This window comes from Acartia tonsa, chromosome 3 (assembly GCF_053477335.1).
Source record: "Acartia tonsa isolate MP-2025a chromosome 3, ASM5347733v1, whole genome shotgun sequence".
In the NCBI taxonomy this organism is placed as follows: Eukaryota; Metazoa; Arthropoda; class Copepoda; order Calanoida; family Acartiidae; genus Acartia; species Acartia tonsa.
Genome location: NC_137262.1, coordinates 5,886,337 through 5,904,151, shown reverse-complemented (window position 1 = coordinate 5,904,151; position 17,815 = coordinate 5,886,337). Strand labels below are relative to the sequence as shown.

Sequence of the window (17,815 nt, the reverse complement as noted above, 5' to 3'; positions counted from 1 at the left end):
TAATATTGTGGCTTACAGAACATTTTTATATAATTCACTTTATATTGATACAATAAAAAAACATTACTTTGTTCATTGGAAATAATTTTTTTTCCAAAACAATTAATTTCATTGAAAAATCTAACATTTACAATAAAACAAATAATTCTGAAATCTAACCAATAAGAAGCCTTGTTTTATATAATTCTTTACAATTCAAAAAAAAGAGTGTTTTCACAAAGTGACTTATTTCCAATGTAGTTAAATATTTTTTATTTAATTAAAATGAAAAGAATGAAAACCGTACACATAAAAGATACATACTTTTTAAAATTATTTTAAAAGATAAGTTTGAATAATCTTATTTTATAACACATTTGTATATGTGACAAAAATAAATTTGTTGTATTGCATAAACATTTGTTGTCATTTAACCCTTTACAGCCATTTTTTATGTTTTTAAAATAAGTGAGAGAACACAATCATGTTAATGTTAATTCGTTGATATATTATAAAGAATTAACTTTTTTAGTGAACTTTTATAGTAAAATCATAAGGCCTAATTTTACTCTGTACCAGAATACAATATTTATGAAGCAAAACACTCTAAAAGCTACGAATTTTACCCAAATAAAAAAAAAGGCCTTTTGCTCGGATCAAAATGATCACGGCAACAGTAAAAATTAATATTTAAATCCCCCCAAAAAAGTTTATTGGGGACTTGATTCAAATTTAGGCTCTGCAGTCTCATTCTACTGGTGTCATAGTATATTTTTTATATACGTTTTAAAAATAGGTTTAAAACAGTTTAACAATGTCACTAGGAGGTTGAATATCGCTATCACTTCCCTCTCTAATCCTTTTAGAATTAGCCCTAGGCCTAAAAGTTCCATTTTTAACAATTTCAGAAAAGGTGTTTTGTTCCATGACTTATTGCAAAAGAAGACAAAAATCAAGATAAAGGGTATATAGATAGATTAATATAATATAATAATAATAAAAAACTTATCTAGAAAACTTGATGATGTTGTTGGTTTGTAGAAACACTAAGCTTGTACAGGACACAACAGGTTTTCAGGCGGTCAAACACAACTCACACTTTGAAAGCAGGAGCTCAGTATTGACGTCTTAACGACAAGAAGGGTTGAAACCAACTGACAAGAAGGGTTGAAACCAACTGACAAGAAGGGTTATTAGTTTTATTTAATGCGGGCAGGGAGGGGACATAGGATTGTAGATTACAATCATTGGTACCAAAAATTTTATAAACCTTCTTAAACTTTGAGTATTTTTATTATGATTGTTTGGTTTTAACACCCCTTTATTAAATACTTTTAAAGGGTATTTTTATTATTATAGAGAATGAACATCAATTTATCGTCAATTGTCTTGTCAATTACTATGTACAGTGTGTTTTTTTTATGAGAACTTTTTTGAAAGCAATTTTCAAATCTTCTACCTTTTGCAAGAATGGCTGCAAAACGCTTCAAAGTTGAGATCTAGAGCTAAAAATTGATACAGATACTATTGGGGACATGCACTAGAATGTATTAAAGTTTGCAGGTCATATCTCAATCAGGGAGGGAGTACTGGCCCCCCAAGGTCGACTACTGAAAATCCAATTTTTTTCTTGCAAAGGGTAAAAGATTTGAAAATAAGAAAAATGCGCTAAAACCATATTTAGATGTTGACACCTAAGTTTTGAATTTTACATTTTCCTGTACTTTTTAATTAAAAACTGAAATATTTTTTTAATGTTCTATAAGATGCATTAAAAAACGGAGAAAATAAGCCATTAATCATTAAATTTTGATAACTATAAGTGGGGTAAAATTGCTTTCAAAAAAGTTCTCATAAAAAAAACACACTGTAATTCAGTACAAATTCTTTAAAATGAGGAGTTAGTGAATTTAAATATAAAAATTAAAGTTAAATGGCATATTTTTATTGTTAGGTTCAAATGTATATCTAAGAAGAGAGCTAGTTGCGTGGGGTGATTCTGTAAAACTTAGGCAAGTATCTTTTATCTTACAATTTTAACCTGGCATTTAAATCTTGTGCATTTGTGCCCTAAAGGTTCTTGAGTTTAATAAAGATCAAGTAAAAAAAAATATTTTTGGGGACATTTTTTTCTAGGGGTGATTTCTCTTGGGAGAGTTGTTGTACCCTCCTTCAAATATGTATATACATTCCCAGGATCTTTGAAAAGCTACATTGTAAAGGAGAACCATATTGGATCATTAGTTCAAGAGACATACTTTCTCTACAGACATACACACAGATCATGTTACTTTTAAGTAATTATTACCTATAGTTTATATATAAATTCTAAGTTTCATGTATTACAGAAAAAAAAAATTTCCATGACACTTTTACATTATATAAGTCATAATAGTAAGACAACTAAAGATATGGTTTTAATTAGGATTTTAAATCTTAAAAACAAAATTAAGAATTTCTGCTATTTGTAGGTATGGAGAAAAACCCTCGGATTCCCCATTTCTATGGAAATATATGGAGGAATACACAACTACGACAGCTAAACTATTTGATGGAATCAGGAAAAAAATGATGTACAAGTTATATAAAATTGAATACAGTAATGTAAAGACAGTTTATTTTGTACAAGTGACGATGCTGCTGCCCATGATAATGTAATAACAGGTTACAACAACCAAGGATATTATCTCTTCTTTTCTTTCCTATACTGAAGAATTATTTAATGTAACACCCAAGGGTTAAGAGACCACTATTTTATTGATTGGGCGACCGTTTCTTGTAGTCCTATAATTGTTAAAGATAAAAGAAGTTTTTTTTTATGGGCCAATTCCTTCTCCTTGTGTTTACTATTGATAACACGCGCCTGGCTATATAGCAGTAAATATGATTTTCACGTGATGTTGCACCGACTAGAACTCGACACCTCCCCGATGGCAAGAATAAGGAAAACTAGCTACGCCAATTCCGCGGGTTATTGACATGCAAAGTGCACTACAACTCTTTAAGATAAAATAATCATAAAAAGATTTATACTTTATACATCAATTTTTACCTGGATAGACTGGATAATTGCCATTCTACACCGCTGCATGTTGCCAGCTATATGCTAGATGCTGCCAGGTTTGTTTATAAATAATAACTAAAATGGATGTAAAATACTTGGATATTGTGACGGGGAAATTGTTGCCGTCAATTAGGTTGCTAATATAGTCCTCAGATATTGGTCAATAGGTTCCTCCATGGTCACAGAGCAGGGTGTGGGGGTATAGTTATATTCGCCAGCTGGGAGAAACATTGTAACAGGGTATACGAGAATCTCTCTCAATATCCACTTGTTCAATATCCATTACTGTTTTATTCTAATAATATGAAGTTTGTCTTATCAGCATGGGAATCTCTTAGATGGCTTTTAGTGCCCTTGCTTTCTATTGAAGATTATGTTTAGCTCTGTATTTATTTACAAAAGACAAAAAGTGAATAGCGGTTTAATTTTGATGGCATTTTTGCTAACATTTTAAGATGAAATTAATGAAAAACTATCATCAAAACAAGTTTTCTTTCAAATACTAGAATATTATATTCACAAGAAAAACATTATATTTTCATCTTTGATTGAATTGCATTTTTACTTTACATAATATAAAATACAAATTTTCAGGAAAGTTCGCCCCGATCTTTACATAGTAGCTGAACTATTTACTGGCTCAGAATTGAAAGATAATATCTTTGTTAATCATCTGGGAATCACAAGTCTTATCAGAGAAGGTAGTTTTTTTCTTGTTTATTTTATTTTGTTCGTCACACTGTGTATTATTGATTTATGACTTTCATCATGAATTGAAAAGGTAATTGGAATTGAAAATGACGGTGTATACATATAGTGGTCACCCTGTATATTTATTAAGGATTATCAGCATGGAATATTCATTAACTAGGTAGACTAGTATACATAGAGTGGTCACCCTGTATATTTATTAAGGATTATCAGCATGGAATATTCATGAAGTAGGTAGACTAGTAAACAAATATAGTGGACACCCTGTATATTTATTATTAAGGATTATCTGCGTGGAATAGCCAAGAACTAGGTAGACTAGTAAACAAATATAGTGGTCACCCTGTATATTTATTAAGGATTATCTGCATGGAATATTCATTAACTAGGTAGACTAGTATACATAGAGTGGTCACCCTGTATATTTATTATTAAGGATTATCAGCATGGAATATTCATGAACTAGGTAGACTGTTAAACAAATATAGTGGACACCCTGTATATTTATTATTAAGGATTATCTGCATGGAATAGTCATGAACAAGGTAGACTAGTAAACAAATATAGTGGTCACCCTGTATATTTATTATTAAGGATTATCAGCATGGAATAGCCATGAACTAGGTAGACTAGTATTCAAATATAGTGGTCACCCTGTATATTTATTATTAAGGATTATCTGCATGGAATAGCCATGAACTAGGTAGGCTATATACAAATATAGTGGTCACCCTGTATATTTATTATTAAGGATTATCAGCATGGAATAGCCATGAACTAGGTAGACTAGTATATAAATATAGTGGTCACCCTGTATATTTATTATTAAGGATTATCTGCATGGAATAGTCATGAACTAGATAGACTAGTATACAAATATAGTGATCACCCTGTATATTTATTATTAAGGATTATCTGCATGGAATAGTCATGAACTAGGTAGACTAGTATACAAATATAGTGGTCTCCCTGTATATTTATTATTAAGGATTATCTGCATGGAATAGTCATGAACTAGAAATACTGGTTTATAAATATAGTGGTTACCCTGTATATTTATTATTAAGGATTATCTGCATAGAATATTCATGAACTAGGTAGACTAGTGTATAAATATAGTGGTCTCCCTGTATATTTATTATTAAGGATTATCTGCATAGAATAGTCATGAACTAGAAATACTGGTTTATAAATATAGTGGTCACCCTGTATATTTATTAAGGATTATCTGCATGGAATAGTCATGAACTAGGAAGACTGGTGTATAAATATAGTGGTCACCCTGTATATTTATTATTAAGGATTATCTGCATGGGATAGCCATGAACTTGGTAGACTAGTAAACAAATATAGTGGTCACCCTGTATATTTATTATTAAGGATTATCAGCATGGAATAGTCATGAACTAGGTAGACTAGTATATAAATATAGTGGTCACCCTGTATATTTATTATTAGGGATTATCAGCATGGATAGCCATGAACTAGGTAGACTAGTATACAAATATAGTGGTCACCCTGTATATTTATTATTAAGGATTATCATCATGGAATAGTCATGAAATAGGTAGACTAATATACAAATATAGTGGTCACCCTGTATATTTTTTATTAAGGATTATCTGCATGGAATAGCCATGAACTAGGAAGACTGGTGTATAAATATGGCGGGAAGCCCGTTGGCGCATTTTCAAATCTTAAGGTAAGTTTGATTTATTTGAATACTAATATAAATGGTATAAAAGAATAATCTCTATCTTTACAGAATATAATTTTACGGTAAAATTGTTATAGTTGCGCTTCATATGGAGATGAAGAGAGAGGGGACAATGGACTTTTTGTTACACTAGTCCCCAAAGTCTTATAATAACGTATTATTATTCGTTGCCTTAACAACTTTGGCTGAGATATAAATTTGAGTGTTTAAACGTTTCAACCATTAATTCTATTATACAGAAGGGGTAGTTTTGTGTATCATTATTAGAGATGTGCATTAATTTATTGGCCATTATTATCCCTTAGAACCCTGGTGACTTTTCCTGTTATAGGATTGCCAACGTCTAAATGGGGATGTAGCTCATGCTTTGTTCCTGGACTGGACTCATGATAATCCTAGCTACGTAGAGAAAAGAACTATAGGTAATGGTTTTGGTTCTAAGTTAGGTAATCTGTCTTATTTCCTTAGATTTCAAATGGCCGTCTGCCTATTAGTCTGTCCTTTTGAAGCTTATTGAGTGACATTTATTTTATCTGTCGCTTTTTTTATTAGACGGTTGATTTTTTTTATATTTTGGAGGAAAATCTATTTTATATGCTGTTATTATCGATAGATGGCTACTTTTTTTGTAAAGATTATTCTAACCAATGAACATCTACTCTATAACTCAATTTGCCTTTCAGTCTGTGTGTAATTCTCTAGTTATTTTTAGATATGTAAACATTTTTCATGATGTGTTATTTTAAAAATTGTATTAAACAAGTTTAGATTTTTAACATTAATATATTATTTTACTTCATACTATCTTTAAAATAAAACTAAAATCTGAAGGAAATTAAAATTCTATTTCTTTTTTTTTATTTATCAGAGGATATGTTACCATCCGCTGGACTAGTGAGCATGGCCTCATGTGCTGTAGGCTCCAACAGAGGCTATGATGAACTTGTTCCCCATCATATTCATGTTGTTAAGGTTAGTATCATTCTTGTCACCCTCAGCAGGACTAGTGGGTATGGCCTCATGTGCTGTAGGCTCCAACAGAGGCTATGATGAACTTGTTCCCCATCATATTCATGTTGTTAAGGTTAGTATTATCCTTGTTACTCTCAGCTGGACTAGTTAGTATGGCCTCATGTGCTGTAGGCTCCAACAGAGGCTATGCTGAACTTGTTCCCCATCATATTCATGTTGTTAAGGTTAGTATCATTCTTGTCACCCTCAGCAGGACTAGTGAGTATGGCCTCATGTGCTGTAGGCTCCAACAGAGGCTATGATGAACTTATTCCCCATCATATTCTTGTTGTTAAGGTTAGTATTATCCTTGTTACCCTCAACTGGACTAGTGAGTATGGCCTCATGTGCTGTAGGCTCCAACAGAGGCTATGATGAACTTGTTCCCCATCATATTCATGTTGTTAAGGTTAGTATCATTCTTGTCACCCTCAGCAGGACTAGTGAGTATGGCCTCATGTGCTGTAGGCTCCAACAGAGGCTATGATGAACTTGTTCCCCATCATATTCATGTTGTTAAGGTTAGTATCATTCTTGTCACCCTTAGCAGGACTAGTGAGTATGGCCTCCTGTGCTGTAGGCTCCAACAGAGGCTATGATGAAATTGTTCCACATCATATTCATGTTGTTAAGGTTAGTATCATCCTTGTTACCCTCAGCTGGACAGTATAGATAGATACGAAATCAAACGGTTTTTTTATACAATATTCAACCCTTTTTTTTATTAAGTGCGCATATTTTAATATACGTAGCATTTTTGTAGGCATCCTAAAAAATAAAAATATCTGTTATTGAAAACATTTAGTAGAATCTAATATTCAAAAAAAATATTTTTATATAATAATATCAAATGAAAAAATGCATAGTTATGTAGGACTAAATATATTTATATTTGCAATGCAAGTCACAATTACAAATCTGATTTAGATTTGCATATTTTCAAACTAATAAAACTTAAAGATCACAATCAAATGCTTTTCTTAAGTCAAACATCACACATAATATCCTAACCAGGATCTTTAGAGATAAGACAATGGGCAATAAATTGACGTATTTACCCATTGATTATAAATAAATTTACCTCTTCTGAAGATAAAAACTATAGTTTGAAATGTTTAGACACTCAAAAGTCTCCGATTTTCTGAAGACAATGATAAAAAAGCTTTAACAATTCACTAATACTTAATCAATATTCCATTAAATCATAGAATTAATGAATATTAATATTTATAAATATTTATACTTTCCATACGATGTAATGCACAATAATTTTAATCTTACTGCGCTTTATGAACATATCTCACCAATAAATGAATAAGTATGACTGGCCCAAGTTCTGGGGACCTTTTTCGTCTACTAGCAAATAACTTTCTGATCTTTAGTATCGACGTGGCTGTGTTTTTATTTCCGACACTATTGGCTGATATGCAAAGACCCAATTGAAAGTCGTCAAAGGGTCTAAATCCCGTGGTTAGAGTTACATATAGCTCGTGCCCCCCATTGATTTGAGGGACATTGGACTCTTTATTACAGTAGTCCCCAAAGTTTTATTCGTTTAATCAACAACTTTGCGGATTTTTATTGAATTTTGATTAGTTGATTCATTAAGTTGAGTAATTGGTAATGTACATCAATTTATCGGTCATTTTCTTATCCATTTAGATCCCTGCGTGCCCCCTCCATTCTTTAACTAAATATTTACCTTAACATTTTAGGAATCTCGGAGTTATTCTGACCTGCACAGGCTTGACCTGGATTCTGGAATGTTGAAGGCAAGAAGATGTCTTTCAGAACTTCATATCAGGTAGACAATTATTCACGTTCTTTGGCAATCCTTATATAAAAGTAACAGGATATCTATTTGTGTGTCTGTTGTCTTTGGGACTAAGGATATTTTTAGGGAAGTTTGATATAGGTCCTGATGTGGTTTAAGGCTATTTTTTTAAATTTAAGTCTGGAACTGGTTTTAGGTTATATTTAGGTTATAATTTTATGCCCCCTGTTTATTGCCTCGAGTATGAAGCCTCTCGATGCTTAGAGAGCATTCGATATTACAATAAATAGTTTTTAAAAATAATTTACGTGTCATATAAACTTTTTTTTTATTAATTTCTGGTTTATTTTTTAGATTGGCTGAAAGTGGATTTACTGAAGTGTTTGTTGACCAATTAACATCCGTAAGTGGAATTTAATATTTCTTGATGCGCTTTTAATAATTTAATAAGGGGGGAGTTTTTAATGCAACCATCTCGTAATCAATGATTAAATGGCACTTAGAATTCGAATTTCGATCTGAAATTTTTCATCCTTAGGTCTATTTTCCCTAAATCGAACAAAAAGTTGGAAAAATAACGGCTGGCGGCTCAGCCGTTTAGCCGTTTTTTTTTTGCCTATTTTCAGGGCAAATTCATCAGAAATTACGTAGGAATCAACGTTTTAAAACACATTTTTGGTTTAATTCATGTTAAATGATAGCAATAACTCCTTTTGAAAGGGGGGAGGCGGATGTGCCACTTTTTGAAACCAAAAGTAAAACGTGCATGATCTAAGCCCATAAAAGAGTTACAGCTCTAAAATTTGGCACAACAGTTGCTTTTGTGGAGAACAATATGAAACTGTGAAGAAAAGGCGGCGGAACCGCCACTCCCGCCGATAACCCCCGTTTCCCGCCAATTTAGTTTTGCCTTTTCTTGCCATAATAGATAATTTTCAATCATCTGGGATAAACTTTTTTTTTACACTTGTAAGATTTTACACTTGCAATTTTTTTTTAATATTGATATTAATATTAATATTGTCACGTGAAAATATAAGGGAAATTTTTATGAGAAAAAAAGTTTATCTCAGATGATTGAGAACTGTCTAATTTGATGAAAAAAAAACAAAAAAATTTGGCGGGGGTTGGTTCCGCCGCCGTTTCTTCGCAGTTCCATAATGTTCTTCACAAAAGCAATTGCTGTGCCGAATTTTAGAGCTGTAACTCTATTATGGACTGAGATCATGCACGTTTTACTTTTGGTTTCAAAAAGTGGCACATCCGCCTCCCCCCTTTCTAGTACCAACAGCTACCGGCTAGAACCGTTTGATAAGGTTTTTGAGCGATATAAAGTATTATCTGAAGATAGGTTTCGTGACTAATTTGCTCTTAATTTGCTAAAAAATGGCAAACCGGCTGAGCCGCCAGCCGTTAACTGTTACTTTTCCAACTTTTTGTTCGATTTAGGGAAAATAGACCTACCAAGGATTATTCATGTGTGTGCGAATGGGGCGTTTGTCCATAGTTAGGTATGGAGACCGCTCTTCTATGAGTACTACTAAAACCTAATTTTAATGCAATACACATAGACATTCTCATCGTCGGTTCGTTTGTTTAGAATGCTTAACCCTCTATTCCCACAAGTATAATACGAATTTGGTTGAGCTGGTGGAAGCTCAACCAAAGACCCACGCGAAGTATTATGTTGCTTTAACCTAAGAATAAATGGTTGGTTTTGATATTCGATCAGAATTATATAAGTATGTTAAGTATTAAGGAAGGAAAATGTTTTTATAAAGTGTATTTATATCACAAGTGCATAAGTTAAGTATGAAAATATTTACAGGATAAGTGTTAAAATTATAAGTAGAGTAGGACAGAAATATGCCCTAAGTCCCAAGCAGTGAATTGTGCTAAGTGTTAGAGTTCTAACATAAGGCCTGAGCTCAATTCATGCTAAGTACTAAGGGGCCTAAATTTAAACTACAATGCATGCCAAACAACTAAGTCATTACCTTTTAAAGCCAGAAAGAGAAGTTGATGGTAGGAGAGTTAGTAAATAACTGAATAAATTCAAGAGGTACATGCTATAACATTAGCTCTGGACCAGGATTTTAGTGTTTGTCTGTGCAATTAAATATCTGTGTGTTAATATGTGACGTAAATCAGGCATGGTTGTAGGCATACATATTTGAACTAGTTGTTTGTATGATTACATTAACTATAAACATAATATCTTTAATAAACATATACTATTAGCAAATCACATACAGATTACCATGAATAGGCTAGCGTTACCCATATATGGTGTCATATAGGTAAGGATAGGCCTATGAATGCATAAATTGATACAAATAATGCCTTGGGCCTAGCTAAAGTAATTGTGTCTTGCCCCTGAGTGCTACTAGTTAATTGCAGGGCACGTGTCAATCAAAGGTTCATAATATGATCTATAAAGTGTTGACTTTATATCAAGCATAGATAGATAGTTGTGGATGCGAAGCATTTCTGTAAAAGTCTCATATGTACGTTCAAAGAATTTGAAAATTGAGGATCGCATCTCCAATGGGGGTAAGTTGTAAAAAAAGAAAAAAGAGAAAAAGAAAAAGTTTAGTAGTCCCAGTATATAGGCATATATAATAAACTATAAATGTATTCCAAGCTAAGCTAAATACGCTTTCCATTAAGAAAGTATGCTTTGCGTATTTTCATAGCTGGGTATACAAGATGATAAACCTCCCAAATAGAATACATTCTTTTCTTGAGGGGTTTAGTTTTAATTAACATTGTCACATCAATAAATGTTTTTGCGTTGGTTGTTCTGGATAGTTCAGCTTCTTCTGATGATGAACTAGGTGGTGAAGTGCTCTCGTTCGAAGTGTAGGTTGAAGTTTGGGGTGAGGTAGATATGTAGCCAAGGGCGTCCACTTGTGCTACCTCGTTACCATTCTCGTCCAAGGTGATTGAGTGATTTTCCAGGTCATAGTAGAGTTGGTTGAGGTCATTTGTAGAGAGGGATAGTGTGCTGCTGGAGCTAATGTCACTATCGGTCTCCACTCTACTATCTTCTCTGGTATTCAGGGCTGTATTTAACAAGAAATTCCTGATGGTGATGGACAGGTTCTCTGAGAATCCATCGTACTCTGGTGTGGTGATAATGTTGTTGTTCTCGTCTATAGTGTCAAGGTGTTGACAGGAACACAACCGCAATCCGTCCAAGGTAGGGTGGTGGTAGGGCTCCAATACTCCATGATCATCTAGGTTATCTCCAGGCTGGTCCATGGTAGATCCTAAAAAGAGTTAGTGCGCGTGCTCCAACCGGTTCCTTGGGGTATCCTGGCTATGGTAATCTAAACAAAAGAAGTTTTAATAATCTTTTATTAATCCTTTTATCCCTGGGATATTCTAGAAATTCTTTCGTTACAGATAAACCTATAATGGATTGGTTAGTTATCTCTATTTCTGTTAAATATAACTGTTTCCTGAATATAAACAATATTTTATATAAAAATGTATAAGTACAATTAGTATTTACATGTCGTATTATTTTCTTTGGTTACATTACTCGTATGTATGTAAAAATATAAGATTTTACTAACAATAGTTGGTAACCCTTTGTTTGTATATTTTGTATATGTACATATGGTTTATACCATTGTTGGCGTTAGCTGTATTTATGTTATTTTTAACATGAATAAATTTTAATCATTTTAAAGACTAATATCTTACATTACGTCGTTGTCAAGTGTACCTTATAGACTTAATATCTACAAAATATATCGTTCGACGTCCGTAATTAAATTTTACGTAACAATAAGTTGTCAACCCTTTGTTTATGTTTGGGCGGTCAAAAGTGATAGGGGTTGGATTTGAGCGAGGTTATAAAAAGCTGGCGGCCCAGTAATTATGCTCATTTATATAATAATTGTCTTTGCGAGCGGAGCTTGCGTTCGAGTGTTTAATTTTACCGCTAAATTCCAAGAGAATTTATATAAAAGTGATAAAATATAGTAACCCGTTTGTTTTATATGAATGTTTTTATGTTATAGATCGTTGATATGCCCATTATTGTATCGTTAGCCGCTATTTAAGACTCAAGATTCTTATTTTCTTCGTCGATAAGGCCTTTATCACTGTATTTTTAAACGAAAGTGGGTTAGAAGCAATATGGGTACATCTTCAATATATGACAATTTTGTTTTATATAATATTTGTAGTTTTGATAGGACATATCTGAGTCATCAGGTAAATTGATGTACCTTGTTTTGTTTACGTTTTCCGTCTGCAAAGGTTAAATTCGTTCATCGTAAACAAAACTTATATTGACACAGATATGTTCCATCATTCTATTCGTTTTAACTTTTGATTACAGCGTTCCCCTTTTTATAATCAAAACTTATTGAGTCCTGATTCAAATCTTCTAAAACAATTCTACTATAGGTTTTAGAATAAGATTTTCTTTTTACTTAATTCAATTATAATGACGCTAATTGATAGGTTATTTACGTTACGAGTAACTCAACCATATTTATTTTAAAATGGTCGCTTACAAAAATTATATTTAGCTAGCTTTATCTAAAGTGTTTTTAAAACATCATTGAAGATATTCAGATTTAGCTAGTACATAAGTTTTTAATTGCTTGATACATCATAATGAATATGTTTTTGATAGCTCAGCGATAGCTATTTTTAAGCGTTGAATCATGTAAAATTAATTACATATTCTTTAACTTAATTGATTCTAATAAAACAAAGTTTTAATGTTTGAATAGCTTAACGATAGCTATTTTTAAGCGTTGAATCATGTAAGATTAATTACATATTCTTTAACTTAAAGGATTTTACTTTTAGATGATAAATCAAAGTTTTAGTGGTTAGGAGGTTCAACCATAGTTGCTTAGAATACAAAAAAAAATATTCGTGTGTACAGTCTTTTTCATAAAATTAACTTTACTATATTGCCTTTCAGAATCTCTAGTCCTCTATTTTAAATTTACATTCGCTCATAATGTATATACCTGACAGTTTGGACGCGCATCAGAATATTAAGGAAAGATTCGAGGAATCAATGAGAGCGGCTGCGGCCACTCTTGCCAATTCCTCGTTTCTTGAAAACTCCTTAGACGACTCGAGTTCAGTGTACAGCGACCAGTCTGGGATGCCAAGCCTTGCTGATGTCGATGACTATGGGAGTACAAGTACTTTTGATACTGTAGAGTCCGAAAGGGATCAAGGGGAGATGTTTGGCAACAAGCATCTCTCACTGATGCTTAGTAGAACGATACAAATCATCTGGTCTCTCCTCAATTCGGTGATGCAGAACTCCTGCGGTGACATTGGTGACGATGTTGCCGGAGGTGATTCTGGGTCTGCCGAGTCGAGGAGAGACCAGAAGACGAGTCTGGACACATTCAACATGGATGGCTTAATTAACATGTTGTTGGGTTTAGGCTTGTTTTCATGTGCTCTCATAGTGGTCTTCTTCGGTGCTGTAGGGCTTGAGACTCTAACACGTATTGACAACACCTCAGACAGGTCGCTGGCTCGCTGGATAAGAGATGTATGTACGCGCCTCCGAAACATAGGCGTCAGGACCATTGAGCTTCTTCACTGCGGTAACAGGACCAACAGGACTAGATCTGGGGCTATGTCGCCAACTGCGGAGCCGTCGGACACCATGTATGAAGCCGCGTCCTCTGAGATTGATGATATTCTGTCAGATACACAGGTGAGTTTTCTTCTGTTGTATATTTCTTTTCTGTTTTGTATAATTTTTTCTAGCCACCCGTTTTGTCTAATAAAGCATCATGTTGTTGCAGGGTTGTTCTGTCCTATTCTCACTTCCTCAACGTTGACTTTCGGCTCTTCCATATATATCGCTCACCGTTTGTCGTCGTTTTATGTCGCCAGAGAAATCCGCTCGGTTACCGCAATTAAATTGAGATACCAGTTAACCTTTACTAAAATCTTAATTAGCAACCTAATATTATTTCCCTCTGGGAAGGTTAAGAGTTTGCTCGTGCCGCACGTTTCTCATTGGGGGTTTAAATGTTAGATCAAGACTTTAATGTTTTCTTTTTGTTTTAGGCTCCCTCTGCTAGTCCATCGACTCCAGCAGAAGTAAGGTCCAGAGTTGGGCTGTTTGCCGTACACCGTCTGTCTGCCACTGAGGATCGAGTTACTGGAAGTAATGTGCCTGCGGGATTGGACACATCGACGGGAAGCCCTGGCTTCCGTCCGTTGATCTTTGATCAAACAGAGCGTTTACATGTAAGTATCCATGCTTTAGTTTTTCTATTAATTTTCAGAAAGAGGCTGTATATTTGTACACGTATCTAGAGGTATTTGCAACTAAAATTCTTTTATTGGTAGAATATTAATCTTAAAATGTATGGTTGCATAAGCATTTTTGAACCGATCTAAGATTTTAATTCTAGTATAAAATGGGTTGAATTGCTACCTAATCATATAGCTTTACAGGATTTTAGGCATTCTCATTTCCTGATTTTCCTAGATTCTTTGTTGGCATTGCGATTAAACTAATAAGATCTATTATATTTTAGGCGACCAACTCCATCCCCCTGACGCAGTTCTACACCAATATGGGGAGGTGTAATCGGGTCAGTTCTGAGAGGACAGCTGAGGGATCCAGCGACAGCTCTTCCTTGAGCTCTATTATGTGCCTTAGTCGCATTGAATCTCCATCTGCAGCTGATTTGTCTGTGGTAAGTTTGATAAGCTCTTATAATTTTTTTTTTGTTGCAAAAATTACGTAACTTAGACTAGGCTATTTAGCTCAGATAGCTATGCGTTTAGACAATAACTTTACTTTAACTATGGTGTAACTCCTTCCTAATAGTTAATATCAAGATTCTGGATAAAGTATTAGTGAGGAAAAAAAATTTCTCACAAACATATATGGATAAGCGTTGATACATTCTCTTGTGAACATTTATTAAAATGATTGTCTAATAATGTCCCTTTTCTTAATTTTAGGATGCGGCCAGTTTAGTCCCACTGGTTGACGATATCGAGGACGCCGATCTCCCGCCCATTAGATTTAATGCGGTGACTGATGAGATCGAGTACCCCACTCCACTGCGGGTCCTCAGTTTAGAACGTTTGCGCCGCTCCATGCGTACTCCAACTCCTGCCATCTTGGAAGAGATAACATCAGCGGAGAGTAGCTTCAATTCAGCTACGCATTCCTCAGATAATAACAGGACAGAGGATTCCGGCGTTGAGGGAGTCCCTCGACGTCGGGGTCCCACGTTCCCTAGACGTACGCCGTAAAGTGGCGCTGTTAGCTTGGTTGAAAATATGACATACAAATTTTAAGACAATGACCAGTTTTAGACAACATGTGACTAAATTTACAGATTTTCTATTCTTATGTAACTAGTCAAAATAGTAATCACTATGAAGTAAAGACTTTTGTTATTAGACATTATGACTTTTTATACTGTACAAAGCCAAACATTAATTTACACTTCTGCCATTATATTATGTATATATATGTTTAGTCTGTAAGGATATTTAGTATGTAAGGAAATGATTATAAGGTTGTATTTTCTTTATGCCCATAATTTAAAACTTCATTCAATTCTTAATTACTTTCTTCGTAAGCGAACTAATCCTTTTTCTTTTCTCAATAGTATATTGACAACTGTAATTACAGCCTTATGTCACAGTTTATTCATTCTTGTTAGCTTGTAAGGGTCATGTATATATAGATATTTAATCGAACTCGCACCTCAGTACCTTTTCTCTAAATTTCATTTATATCCATCCCTGTGCATTAATCGTGAATTTTAATTGTGCTGTGATATAGAGAGGACTTGTAAATAGCATATATATTTTTTTTTGTAACCAATATCTAAGTAGACCGAAAGACTGACGTTAGACAAAGTTATTTACATACGCTTATTCAAGTATTTTTAAGAAAACTCATGTAAAGACTGTTTGTGATTCAAGTAATTGAAGTAATATCATTGATTGGATGATCTCATTAAGGAAGTTTTATTTAATTAGTAAGGCTTAGAGTAAATAGCGTTTCCCTTTTAAATTTCAATACAATAGTCATAAAGTTTAAAGTCTCAAGGTAAAATGTTCTTATGTCCCTTTAGATTTAAAACTAAGTCTTATTTCCAACAAGTAGAGTTAAATTTTTGGCTCCCGTTGGCTTGTTATTAGGCTATGTGTTTTTTATATGTACAAATTCAACATTTATCGTTCAATTAATCGTATTAGCAATCTCGAAGTTTTATTATGTGCCATTATACAGCTTATGTCCAAATTATATTAACTAAGATGTTAAATTGTCAGAAAACTTCTTACTATCATAATGTTTTTCAACTACTGTAAAAATAAAAGTTTATGTTCTGTTTTCAACATTGATTTAATTTTAAGTTTTCACCAAAGAAAAATATTTGTCAAAAAAAAATTTTATACCTTTCTAAAGATTATTTACTTTTGTTAAAATAAATATAGCAATTTTAAGTAGCATATACACTGTTATTTACTGATTTAGTATTTGTTGTGTACAACTCCCGTTTACGTAGCTACTCTATAAGTATTATTGTCTGTTCCTTAATTTAGTTAGATACATAATTAAAGTTTATTGTTACAAGGTGCTTAGTCTAGCTTACATTCACTTGGTTTATGATAACTTTTATAAATAACAAAATTTCTTGCTATGTTCTTTTTGATATCTCAACTATGATTTATGCGATTAAATTCCTATCGTTTTCAATAATTACATAGAGATATATGAGAATATAAGTATTTTACATCAATACACATATGTACAAGAGGTTTTATCATATGCAAAACTTTTATATCGTTAGGATACGTCCGTACATCATTGTTAGAAATCAGATTATAAGAATCAGTTTTAATCTAGTTTACTCTTCGTGGATAGTGGGGAGAGTACAATGTCCAGAAATGAGGAGGACTGTGTCTCTCAGGTTCTCTATTTGGCGTGCTACTGCCCGTAATTCGTCTGTTATAGTCTGTCGGCTTCTATACTCTTGCTGTCTATACCGTATAACCAAACGGTTGTATGCGTCTCTATAAGTGTTTCTAAGTATTCGACAATGCAAGTATCGTACAATACGACTAGGTTGGCTGATTCCACAACTAATTTTAAACGATAACATTTCTTTAATCATCGTAAGCAAGTTATAACAATATTCTACTAGGTTCGCGAAGGTCTCATGTAGAATTCGTTGTGATCTAGGCATAGGCTTTCGGAATCTAGTTTGCATTTTATAGCTTTTGTAAAATATTCTGTTAAGACTTACGTGTTATGTGATAACTGTAGTACTTCACAAGGTTGGTGATTTCCTCACTTGTGGATATGTTATAGTAAACTGACTCAATTTCAGGATAAAATTTAAGTTATCGTTATTGTTTACTACTACTACTAAAATTCTGAGTGGGCGTTTCCTGTCCGAAGTTATAATTAAAGTTTTTGACATATTTTTTGTATGTAGAGTGGTTATAGTTTCTAATAACTAATCAACTCATCACAATTCAAGGCGTATATATATAGGTTGCCTATTAGTACTGTTATGTT

General features: G+C 33.3%; 3 protein-coding genes across 7 annotated transcripts in view; 2 read left to right on the top strand and 1 right to left on the bottom strand.

The window, feature by feature from the left end:
- Positions 1-17,815, bottom strand: part of Nop56 (Nop56 ribonucleoprotein) — a 422,283-nt gene that overhangs the window by 93,322 nt on the left and 311,146 nt on the right. The gene's annotated exons all lie outside the window — the stretch shown is intronic.
- The window catches only part of LOC145313134 (glycogen debranching enzyme), a 75,027-nt gene that overhangs the window by 24,735 nt on the left and 32,477 nt on the right, over positions 1-17,815 (top strand). For 2 of the 5 annotated variants that reach the window (XM_080152405.1, XM_080152409.1), the window contains exons 20-28: positions 1,934-1,991; positions 2,451-2,540; positions 3,040-3,099; positions 3,638-3,744; positions 5,371-5,456; positions 5,803-5,893; positions 6,340-6,443; positions 8,198-8,286; positions 8,611-8,659. In XM_080152405.1, the coding sequence (XP_080008531.1) occupies positions 1,934-1,991; positions 2,451-2,540; positions 3,040-3,099; positions 3,638-3,744; positions 5,371-5,456; positions 5,803-5,893; positions 6,340-6,443; positions 8,198-8,286; positions 8,611-8,659 (734 nt within the window). Of the gene's footprint in view, positions 1-1,933; positions 1,992-2,450; positions 2,541-3,039; positions 3,100-3,637; positions 3,745-4,505; positions 4,536-4,663; positions 4,694-5,134; positions 5,165-5,370; positions 5,457-5,802; positions 5,894-6,339; positions 6,444-8,197; positions 8,287-8,610; positions 8,660-17,815 lie in introns of all 5 variants that reach the window. The other 3 variants (XM_080152407.1, XM_080152406.1, XM_080152408.1) reach the window with 3 other exon arrangements.
- On the top strand, positions 14,809-15,829 carry LOC145315061 (uncharacterized). The gene is made up of 2 exons (XM_080155109.1): positions 14,809-14,963; positions 15,235-15,829. Exons 1-2 carry the CDS (start codon positions 14,841-14,843, stop codon positions 15,529-15,531), a joined length of 420 nt encoding a protein of 139 aa, XP_080011235.1. The 5' UTR covers positions 14,809-14,840; the 3' UTR covers positions 15,532-15,829.

Bases quoted from the DNA above. Each gene is read 5' to 3' on its own strand.
- LOC145315061 (XM_080155109.1), top strand. From the start codon at position 14,841: ATGGGGAGGTGTAATCGGGTCAGTTCTGAGAGGACAGCTGAGGGATCC. The intron at 14,964-15,234 runs GTAAGTTTGATA...TCTTAATTTTAG, and splicing joins CTGCAGCTGATTTGTCTGTG to GATGCGGCCAGTTTAGTCCC.